We start from the raw sequence: 11,613 nt of genomic DNA, 5'->3' as shown, positions 1-11,613 counted from the left end.
GCTTTGGAAATATGGACCAAATTTTTATGGCTTAATCTAAAAAAAGGGATTTATGCTCAAGCATGCAGACAGCTAACATAACAAAATATTCATATTAAATGTTCCAAATAATTTATCTTCTCTGCGGTGTTTGTCTCATCTAAAAGAACAGTTCATTCTGAAGATGAAAACCAACTTGTATGAGACTTATAAAAAAAAAAAAATGTCTTTAAGAAACAAACCTATGCTTTTTGTGATGGGAGTGGACCAATCACACATTTTTTTATCTTAGCATGCCTATGAACATGAAACCAGACTCACTGATTATCAACCACGTTAAACCGGTCACAGTGGTTAACAAGAATTAAACCCTTCTGAATGATTTCTCCGAATACAAGCTCCGCCAGCAAGTGCTGAAAAGCCAAGATTTGTGGACCAGATAATAACAGTTCAGTGTTTTGAATGCAAATATGACTACTAAGTAAACCTTGGCATTTCAGCATATACAGGCAACAATATTCTTCCTTTTGGCAGTTAATAGAATCTCACAAAACCTGACAAGAACATGCCCAAGTGATATTTATCCACAAAATGTGCATTATTACTATTTTCACGAGAAAACTATAAGCTAAATTCTTTCTTTCAGAAATTACAATATAAATAGAATCACCACAGAGAACATATAAATACTCATGGGGTGAAATGTGACCTGGATATGTTTTTGTGAGATTCACCCAGTAAGAATATCCATCCCTTCCCTGACCTGTAATGACTCACATAATTTACATTATTAAGATATTAATCATCATCTTGAAGAAAAACAAAATTACAAAAAGATCAAACTGTTTAGTAAAACATTACAACATGCAAGAAAAAAAATAAGTTTCTTGTTCAATGAATGCCAGAAAATGCACAAATGATCAGGATTTATAAATCAAGAAATAGAAATGACGCATATAGTCTCTTATCACAAATTTGTTGCCAAAAGTAAAAAATAAAAATCAAGAAATACCACAATGTAGCAAGAACCATTTCTGATGTTTCACTCCAAATCATCAGTGACTTTATCCAACAAACAGAACTCTTTCGCTCATACACATTTGGGGGTCTCAGAAAAGATCCACACAAAATGATGAGTCTAAACACCTTGAACACTAATATATTATGGTTATTTCATATAATATACATACTTTGACAAAAAAGACATACTTTTGAAAGCTATGGGTACAAATGGAAATCTCTAGCTACCCCTTTGTTCTTAAAAAAGTGCAATCCGACACCTCAGTCCCTTCTTTCCAGCACAACTTCAGCTGTGTACCATCACAACTGCAACGGTCTGTCTGTACGGCAGAAATCTGCTCCAGTTAATGCATCATCCTAGTATTGATTGCCTGACGCAAACATTTAGGAAGGTGAGAAATATTAAAAACACAAACAAAAACAGGTGAAGCAAGCAGGTCACTGATCCCTTCCTCTTCCGAGTCTAGTTATCAAGAAGACTTTTCTACGAGTTTCTCTTTACATGTGGAGGGGCAGAACGAGAAGAGCGGCATCAGTCGAGAAGGTGTTTTCGAGAGCCCACTCTTGAACGATTGGAGCGGCGAATGTCAAACTTTGAGTCTTTGCATCTCTGGCAGATGTACGTCTCGGGGACGTTGGACTTGCGGATTTTGGCACATGAGAGGTGGATCCAGGTGTTGCACTGGTTGCATTCGATCATTGCCCGCCCGGCGAATGGTTTCATGCAGAAACATGTCACTAGGTCCCAGGAGTCATCATCTGCAAAGAGAAAGACGGTAAATTTAAAGATATATGAATACAATTGTAATCTACTTTTGACAATTGCAGTATTCAAAAGGAAAGACTTCAAAAGGAAAGACTTCAAGCGAAGAACAAACTGAGGTGACGTCACTTCTAACAAAATTTGTTTGGAGTCAGAAACTATGGAAGCCTGTTTCTGCCACAGGAAAAAAAAAATTAATAAATGAAATAAAAAAAGGTAGTTGTGACTTTTTTTTTTTTTGCAATTCAGAGTTTATGTCTTGCAATTCTGATATTTGTTCTTGCAGTTTTGAGAAAAAAAGTCAGAATGACCTTTTTATATATTTTTCATTCCATGGCAGAAACCAAGCGGCAACCTCGCGCTCTCTCTCCTGAAGCCAACAAGAAAATTACTAAAAATGTAATTCATCAACTGGCCACTAGAGTCTGGCTGCATTAGGGAGTCAATCCCATAGACCCCAATGTTAAAATGCCCAACTTTACAGCAGAAAAAAAAAACGTTTACAGCCTGGTACAAAAAATGATTTTGATCTAAATAGTTAATTTTGCCCTTCATGACACCTGTGAGGGGGTGAACTTTTTTATAACTCATCCGTTTAAATTATATTAAGCCTTAAAGTTCTGCATAATTAAGGGCGTGGCCACTTGAGTGACAGGTGGATTGCTGCTGACATAGGTGGGCGTGGCTTACCTTTTTGCCCATTTTCAATGATCCAAGAGTGACATGCAGTGACGCGCTGCCAAGATGGCAATGACCTGTTCTGCGCACTATGAGCTTCAAAAACGCTCTTCAAAAAACTATGGGTGACGTCACTGACACTACGTCCATGTTTTATTCAGTCTATGATGTAAACTCATAATTTACTCGAATAACTTGCTATTACAAGATATAAACTCGCAAATCTGAGAAAAAAGTCCAAATTGTGAGATATAAACTCTCCAGAACTTTCCAGAAAAGTTTGCTCCGGCAGGTAAACACCTTTAAACTACCAGTCCAAGTTGAAAACAAAACTTTGCTGTTAAGTTATCAGGGCCTGCCTGTCCAAGTTGAAAAAACTTTGCTGTGAAGTTATCAGGGCCTGAAACGTCCTGCTTACCTGAATCCACCATGATGTCCTCATCATCCCCCGATCCATCCTCATCTCGAAACACCACCTGTTTCCCCTGACGGACCACAGTCCTTTTACCAGGAAAACCTTCTACCTTCAAGACTACTGCCTCTTCTTGAGTTTGTAAGGGCTTCTTGACATCCTCCCACTTTGGACTTGAGCTTTTAGAACTGTTCCAGCAAGGACGGCCCACATCAGGCTCCTCTTTGCACATTGCGGTGGCCTGTGAACCCGAGGCAGGTTTTGAACATGTCCCAGTGTGTGTTGACTGGTCTCTACCCATGTCGGCGGTGGGTACGGGGATGCTGAGGTAATCTTCCGGTTCTTCTTTGATAGTACATCCATAATTGGAGATCTCACCTTCGGCACTGGTAGAAGTAAATGGGACTAAAGATCTCAATTCCTCATTCTTACACTTTCTCAGCTTCTTCTTCTTTTTCACCTTGTCGGCCTTCGTTCGACCCTCTAGCAAAAGACCTGCTGATTTCGGACGCTTCTGAGGCTCTGAATCCTCGCTCGTGGGTCTTTTGAATCCTGCGAAGCTCTTGCGGTTTTTGGGTGGGGGCTCGTCTGGGGACGAGAGGCCGCAGCCCAGCCTCTGGTTCTCCCATCCGTCGCTGTCTGCAGTGCTGCCGGTGCTATTTGGAGGACTAGAGCTGTTCCTCAAGTGCGCCTCCTGTGGAGAGCGATTGAAAACACTCATTTAACCACTATTTTAATGAATTTCTTGAATTAAAACATCGGTCTGAAGTCTGAAGATGAACAAACAGTGACCGAACAACTTCACTGCATGTTTCAAGACTTATGTTGAAATTAATAAACAGAAAATCATCCACACCCACGAATCCTGCTGGTTATGGTGCAATATTTATGACAAGAAATGCAGACCAAAATGGTGCAAGATGAAAATGCCTACTTACATTAAATAAAGATCTCTAAGATGGAACATTTGACATCTGGCAGTATGAGAAAGGCTAAATAGAAAATATAGTTCCTTGCGGACCTGAATCATTCATAAGTGCATGGAATAAAAGTTCAGTATAAACTTGAAAATATGTCTAAATCCCACACAATACTCAAACTTGCATCATTATGAAATTTTACTACAAACATTTCAGTCAAGTCTGAGTGAGGTAGGTGAACTGACTGTAATATTGCTAATAATGATGCAAGTTCAGCAATGCTAGATTTAGAATTTTTTTGAGTATGATAAAGGCTAAAATGTAAGAACATGCAATCATGAAAATTTCCAACAATTTTTTTTAATTAGATCAATGACCAGTTTAGTTCAGTAGCACTAAGTACCAAACAATTAACTGAATCACCAAGTAAAACACAGGATTACCAGTACTTAAAGGGATAGCTCACCCAAAAATAAAAATTAGATGTTTATCTGCTTAACTCCAGGCATTAAAGATGTTAGATGATTTTGTTTCTTCAGTAGAACACAAATGAAGATTTTTAACTCAAACCGTTGCAGTCTGTCAATCAAATAATGGAAGTGAATGGGAATCACGGCTTTAAAAGTCAAAAAAAAAAAAAAAAGAACGTGACCTGTCGTCTTCTTGCTTTATGGCGGATCGCAGACTTATAAGTGCATTACCGCCACCTATCTTTTAAATTGACCATTGACACTATCTACAATCTCAAAGGAGTGTCAATGGTCCACTTGAGAGATAGGTTGCGGTAATTAACTTATAAGCAGGGGTGCACATAAGTGGACCGCAGGTCCGCATGTGATACCAAAAAAATAAATGTGCGTTGTAAATAAGGTCTGAGCCCGCGTTTGCGTACTGACATGCTTGACTGCTAATGCCTAATTACCATTTCAGATTGACAAACTGTACTGTATAAAATTTATATTCAAATATTAATTTACTTACGCTCTACAGTCGCCAGCATTAAACCCGGAAGTGCATATACTTACTTGCCAGCAACCTGCCAAAATAAAATCTTACTGATTTTCCATTTGAAAATGATGAAAGTTCAAATTAAAATAATAATACCAAATATTAGCATTTTATATTTAAGTTTACTATAAAATAATTGCATTTATAATTAATACTCCCTTTTTATTTAAAAATATAGTATTATCATACTTTATTGTTTAGTTTTGTTTTTTAAATATATAAAAAACAACTAAAATTACAATGATATTGTCCCTATAATTAATTTATTTTTTATAGTTATTTTTGATGGTTCACACTATGTGCCATGTGAGGACCTAACCAAATCTGCAGGTTCTCATATAAGAACCAGGCTGAAAAAAATTATGTGCACCCCTGCTTATAAGTCATATATAAGTATATTGTACAGACTGCTCATTTCGTGTATTTAAACATCAATGTATCATTATGAGCCGCATGGTTTAATTTGGTTTTGTTGGTTTTGTGTAAAGCCGTGATTCCCATCCACTTCCATTATATGATTGATAGACTGCAACGGTTTGAGTTAAAAATCTTCATTTGTGTTCTACTGAAGAAACAAAGTCACGTACATCTTGGATGCTCTGGGGGTAAGCAGATAAATATCAAATTTTAATTTTTGGGTGAACTATCCTTTTTTCATCCTTTAAATAACATGAATACCCGCATAAAGTGTCTATTACAAACCAGGGTAAGAGAAGCAAAGTGGTCAGGAAAGCTTGAAGATTCACTTCTAAAATGGAGAGCTACCACCTAAGAGAAACAAATGACTGATCCTCAGAAATACAAGCATCTGCACAATTAAACTGCACTCTGTAAAAATAAGGCACACAAATGTCAGGTTCATGAACTTCCGCTGTATGTTCAGTGAATTCAAAACCTCCCCGTCATTTCGCTGTCAAACCGTAATCAGCTTTCTTGGTCACAGCTAATGAGCTCAGAAGCACATGGATCTCACATCAGTGGTGGATTATTTTGGTGAATTTCTCACAGGTCAATCTCAGTCTACCCTTACTATTGTTTAAACCCTCATATACTGTGCTTTTTTGTTATTAAAGTCATCATTATTCATGTGCTATGAAGGGCTGTCTCCTCTGTGCTCAGTAGCCTGTGGAAACAAAGCAAGTAGTAAGCAAATAAATAATAATGTGAGACTGAATTAGAGGAACTAAATAATCAAATTATCTTTCTGAAAACATCTAAATTTGCTGAAAGGAAGTGAAAAGACATTATGAAAGCACTAGCTGTTCCAAAACATAGTGAGCTGCCTACCTAGACATCATTTTAGACAGCATGCATCTGTTGATGTGAAGGCTTTTTTAAAAACAAGATATCTTCAGAAAGAAAGGCACCTCCAGAAATGCATTGTAACAAGCTCAATAAGTTGGGAAATTTCTAATTAGATATTGCCAAACATAAATTTTTTGATGACCAATGCTCAGATGACAACATGGAAACCAAATTACAACTGTACCATTCTGTCTACATTGGACTGTCAAAAAAGACAAAAAAACAATAACTGAATTTTCTTCCAGTACCGATCACTAAACTGAATCAACTGACTTGAACTGAATAGCAAATCTATTGTCTGAAAATGAACCTGATTTATAACTGATGAACTTTAGTTACTGAACTGAATCAACACTGAACTGACATGAGCTGAATAGTGACACTTCTGTCTATTTAAACCTGCTTTACAGCAGAATTTGAATTTGTCTCATATTCAATGACATTTGCATTATTGATTCAATGGTTATTTTCCAGTAAAGCTGCACTGAAACAATCTGCATTGTATAAACCACTATATAAGTACAGATAACTTGACCTGGGTTTTTACTTATCCCTCCCAATCTCACAAACCTCTCCCCCAAGCTCTTGTTAATGTGGGCGTCTGTTGGTGTTGCAGCTTCTGCTATTTTGTTGTTGTTCCATCTCTTTAGTTTCGTTTTCCATTGTGAAACAACAGCCCGGGACAGTGTTGCCACCTTTTGGAACAACTAATTAGGGCAAAACCAATGCCCATGTGGAACCTGTGCGTACAGTACACGCATACCATTCTGGTGATGAAATTTGCGTTATGCACACTGTACACAGATCCTTGTGTATGCGTAAAAACCAAAGTATACTATGGCCTTTAGAAGGCAGCTCACTGGGTTTTGGAACACTTGGGGTCATTATCGGCCCCCATGCATATCCCTGCAACAGAGTTGCCTTGATTTAGCCTCCATCCATTTGAAGGATCCATTAAAGGGAAGACCTGAAACTGAAGTGTTTGTGAATGCACACGCACTGCTGTTGTGAAGAATGGCACTTAGAGACAGGGTCTGAGATGAGAATGGAGGAGACTGGAGTGGCCCTCTTACCCTGGGAGGGAGGGCTGAGGTTTTTTTGGAGGGTGGTTGTCTCTCAGCGGCCGTGACATAAGAGCCACCACCATTTCTGTGGATCAAACAAGAGCATCAGCAGCAAACCAGCTCATAAGAGGCATGCCACCAAAAAAAAAAGAAAAGAAAAAAAATTCCCATGAACACCCAGTGCTACAACACTGCCAAGGATAGGAAACTCTGGAGGTGAAGTGTCAAAGCGATCTTGAGGAAAGCAAGGCCGCTTCACCCTGCAGCACTTTCTATCAAATGTACAAACACAGTGAGAAGCATTTTTATGACGATCTCCACTCAGTTACGTCACTAAGACAAGACAATACTCACCTCCTGTGGGTAAGGAATATAACCGGCATATGCAAGCACAAAAGTGCAGAACTTGTTGAAATCTTCCACTGTCCGTTTCCGCTTAAATGCTGAACTGTAGCCCTGCAATAAAAACAACATAAAGATTAGTGCAACTTTTGGAGGACCCTTTCATTTTATGAAAAGGAATAACACCCTTTTAACATTATATTATGACCAAGCTGCAGTGCCATATGTTGTTAAACCCATCAGAAACTAAGCAATGTATCCCTCAATAAATATAAAAGAGCGTTTATTGGATATGCATTACAGTCGATTTAAACCTAGGGTAAAGCATGAAAGTGTGAAATATGGAACAAAACAACTCAGGATTACATTAGTTAATGTGTATAATTTCTAGACCACTTCTTATCAGATGGATAAAAAAACAACAACTAATGACTGCTTTCAAACAGGTAGTCCCACCCTAAACACATGCTATTGGTTGAGTCACTGACGCTTTTTTTTTTTAAGTGTTTACAGAAGAATCAACACAGAACGGTTTACTTATTGACTTCACAAGGTTGTAAATCAATGGTATATGTTTATGTTTAAGCCATCAGGATGCATAATTTTTAAATAATCATATAGCAGAATACCTGGTGAAAGACTCCATTACCCTTGAATTTGCCAAAAAAAAAAAATCTCTGCCAATCAGAGAATCAAAACAAACAAATAAAACGAATAATATATTCTACATACAAAATCATTGATAGTTCTATATTACTCCATTTTTTTATTTTTTTTTTTAAATGTGTGTGTGTTATATATATATATATATATATATATATATATATATATATATATATATATATATATATATATATATATATATATATATATATATATATATAAACACACACACACACACATATATATATATATATATATCAGCATATTAGCATATTATTTTTTTACCTATGATTTTATCAATTTAACACATTGATTTCACATTGATAACAATTATTTCTGAAGGATCATGTGATACTGAAGACTGGAGTAATGATGCTGAAAATTCAGCTTTGATCACAGCAATAAATTACATTTTAAAATATATTCTAATCAAATAAATGCAGCCTTGATGAACAGGAGGATACTTCTTTAAAAAAAAAAAACATTACAAATCTAACTGATCCCAAACTTTTAAACAGCAGTGTATACACACACACACACACACACTTAAGTTTTTAAAAATCTCTAGTCTTTGCTTTACTTTCTCCAGTAGGAGGCTGTAAGGGGTTAAGCAGTGAGCGCGCATGCGCAGTGGTGCACTGGTGCTCTCAATTGTGCAAAATATTCGACAACTACGAGAAAACGGCAAATCACCGTCATTCAATTACACGATCGACACCAATGTAACATACCACAATAAACATACGCCGTCTGCTTCGACAAAACTACATGTTTGGTGTAAAAACGTATTTAACAATGTGACCGCAAAGGCTTGTTTAGCAACTCGATGCACACCAACAAAACACTTAACAGCCCAAAAGAGAACGAAAACGAACGGAACAAAATAAATCCCTAATCAAAGTTGTGTAAACGATGAGGATAAGGCGAAAACGACTCGGATCTTCTTTAATTAAATCAAGCTAAACCGCATCTACTGAACTGATGAGTTAGCAAGCCATTGCTAATGGGATCGCCTAAAAACAATGCCACTATCTCTTCCTTTCGCGATTTTATTTAATTCGAATAGGCCAAACTAGTAAATAAATAAGCAAAAGTAATAAAAAAAATTATTTATACATTTTCGATGTGATGATCACATATTGCGTAACCGTTAACGTTACAGTGTTAAACGAGGAAATCCTATTTTGAGCTAACATGCATGGAGGATTCGTCGAAGCATATATTAATGCAGAAATACTGAAAAGACGGGCATAATCTGAAATAACATTAAATGAAAAAATCAAAATATTTTACCTGTGTGTCAAACGGACAAGTCGCTGAGCTGTTGTCCATTACTGTAATGTAAAAAAAAATCCGTTTTAGTTTACGATCATATTTTATACCACACGCGACTCACATAATGACAAATACAACATCAAAACAGCGTTACAATAATACAAAACTAACGTTACGATTAAATCAAGTTTCCTGTTTTGATAACGTTACTAGCCATGACATCTGACTGTATCCAACATTTTAAAAGTCTTAAAAGCTGTTGAGTTCATCAATCACTAAACAGAAGAATCTTGTCAGACAAATTAAAGTTTTAATAAGGGATTTATGAGAGTGTATAATGCACAGAAACACGTCACGTATCTCCACACCTAACGTCACACAAACTGCAAAAACAGATATAACTTCTGACTGTTTAATATATTCCTCTCGACAGATGTGATTTGACTCAAATAAAAGATTTATTATGTTTCCGGGTTCTTTTATTAAATAAACTACGCTTTTTAGTCTTTTTTTTTTTTTGATGGGCAGTCCTCGAGCTCTGTTAACCTGCTAGCACTACAGACCTGATCTATTATGTTTAATAACACTATATTGTTCATTACACACAAATTATGACAGATATACACGATTACACAACTAAATCCCCAACTAGCTTGAATTGTAATGTCTTTAAACAAAACTTAATCCACTTTTTTCCTCCCCTTGTTAATTCGCTAGCCGTCATGCTAACATTGTTGTGACCGATGTTTGTGTTTATGGTGTTTTATTCACGTTTACCTGCTCCTGAAACACGGATAGTGGTCCACTCTACGGTAAAGAGGCGGATAATTATCCTGGATCGAAAAACAGGCGATGACAGAGGCGGTAGTGATGGAAAACAGTGATGATATATGACCAGATGTGTTGAAGATGTGATGGGTAAAACCCAGACAGACAGATCTTCTCATCTGCCAGAATAAAAGTCCCAAATTGCATTCATAATGGATCACCCATCTATTGGTCAGTTTACAGGCCAGAAATTTTAGACAAGAAATTTACTTTATTATATTTATTGATCTAAAATTTTATTCATATAAATATATCAAATTTAATCATATATCAGATATGGTTGTTAAAAATATTAAATAAATAAATAAATAAATAAGGGCTTCAAAGTTTACAGCATCTGAGATGAAATCTTGATAATCATTAAATGACAAAATGTTAATATATTATGATGCTTCCAGTTATGTGTAAAACTATAAACCAAAATTAGCACTTTCAAATATCATAGGCTTTCTTAAATTACAAAAACAGTTTCTGGAAAAGAACATCTACTACCGTTAATGACTAATTATTATAGAAACATTATTACTCAGGCAGTACTTAAAAGATTTCCAATATCTATCAAACCACCAGTAAAGAAGATGCATCTTCCTACCACATATAAATGTGAGTACAACATACATATTCTTGGAGAATACTACAAATATTACATTTTGGATATAAATCAAACAAAACAAAAGATAAACATAAATGAGTAGTAAATATATGAATATGGATGTATGATGAAGATTAATATAAGAAGCATAAACACAAAATAATAATTTAAAAAAATAAAAGAATAAACCACAAACAAATAGATGGATATGAAAATCAAGGAATATATTACAACTTTGATTATTTGGATACATCACCCTCTTTAACTTTCAGTTGTTATGTTGTTATGTTGCTCTGTGTTCATCTGCTTTTTCCATTTGCTCTTTTTTAATTGATTACCACTCTATATATACTAATGCAATCAGATAATAAATAATTTCTTAGATATTTATTACAATAAATACTGATAAATTGAACATTCACTTCAATGGTATGAGATCACTGGATGTTTTTTAACTGATTTCCTATTGAATTGTCACCAACTGAACTTCAGTGATCAAACAATTTGAATTATATTTAATCAAGCAACAAACTTGCTCATAAATAATGCACAATGTTTCCATATAACATGTATTATGAGCTGCAGCTCATCATATTGATGGAGTGTTACTTTTAAATGTAATGAATTACAATATTGTTTTGCTTCCTAAAATAAGTAACTAGTTACATTACTTAGTTACTTTTATAGAAAGTAATGCATTACATTACTTTTTCTCATCTGGCTTGGCCTCATTTTTCTCTATTCAGAAAAAAAAAAAGTTATGT

General features: G+C 35.6%; 1 protein-coding gene across 3 annotated transcripts; it reads right to left on the bottom strand.

Moving 5' to 3' along the window:
* Window positions 1–890: 890 nt before the first annotated feature.
* On the bottom strand, window positions 891–10,401 carry LOC132119675 (PHD finger protein 13-like). 3 transcript variants are annotated; one of them, XM_059529836.1, is made up of 6 exons: window positions 9,448–9,492; window positions 7,504–7,605; window positions 7,159–7,234; window positions 5,483–5,548; window positions 2,859–3,546; window positions 891–1,758 (listed from the first exon to the last, which is right to left on the bottom strand). In XM_059529836.1, the coding sequence occupies exons 2-6, from the start codon at window positions 7,530–7,532 to the stop codon at window positions 1,532–1,534; spliced, it is 1,086 nt and encodes a 361-aa protein (XP_059385819.1). In that variant the 5' UTR covers window positions 7,533–7,605; window positions 9,448–9,492; the 3' UTR covers window positions 891–1,531. The 3 variants fall into 3 exon arrangements, with proteins under 3 accessions (XP_059385819.1, XP_059385821.1, XP_059385822.1); XM_059529838.1 differs by lacking the exons at window positions 5,483–5,548; window positions 7,159–7,234 and adding an exon at window positions 10,207–10,401 and having other exon boundaries at window positions 9,448–9,488; XM_059529839.1 differs by lacking the exon at window positions 5,483–5,548.
* Between the last annotated feature and the right edge of the window lie 1,212 nt (window positions 10,402–11,613).

The sequence above is a fragment of the Carassius carassius genome, chromosome 38 (genome assembly GCF_963082965.1).
Source record: "Carassius carassius chromosome 38, fCarCar2.1, whole genome shotgun sequence".
NCBI lineage: Eukaryota > Metazoa > Chordata > Actinopteri > Cypriniformes > Cyprinidae > Carassius > Carassius carassius.
This window is presented reverse-complemented; position numbering and strand designations above follow the sequence as displayed.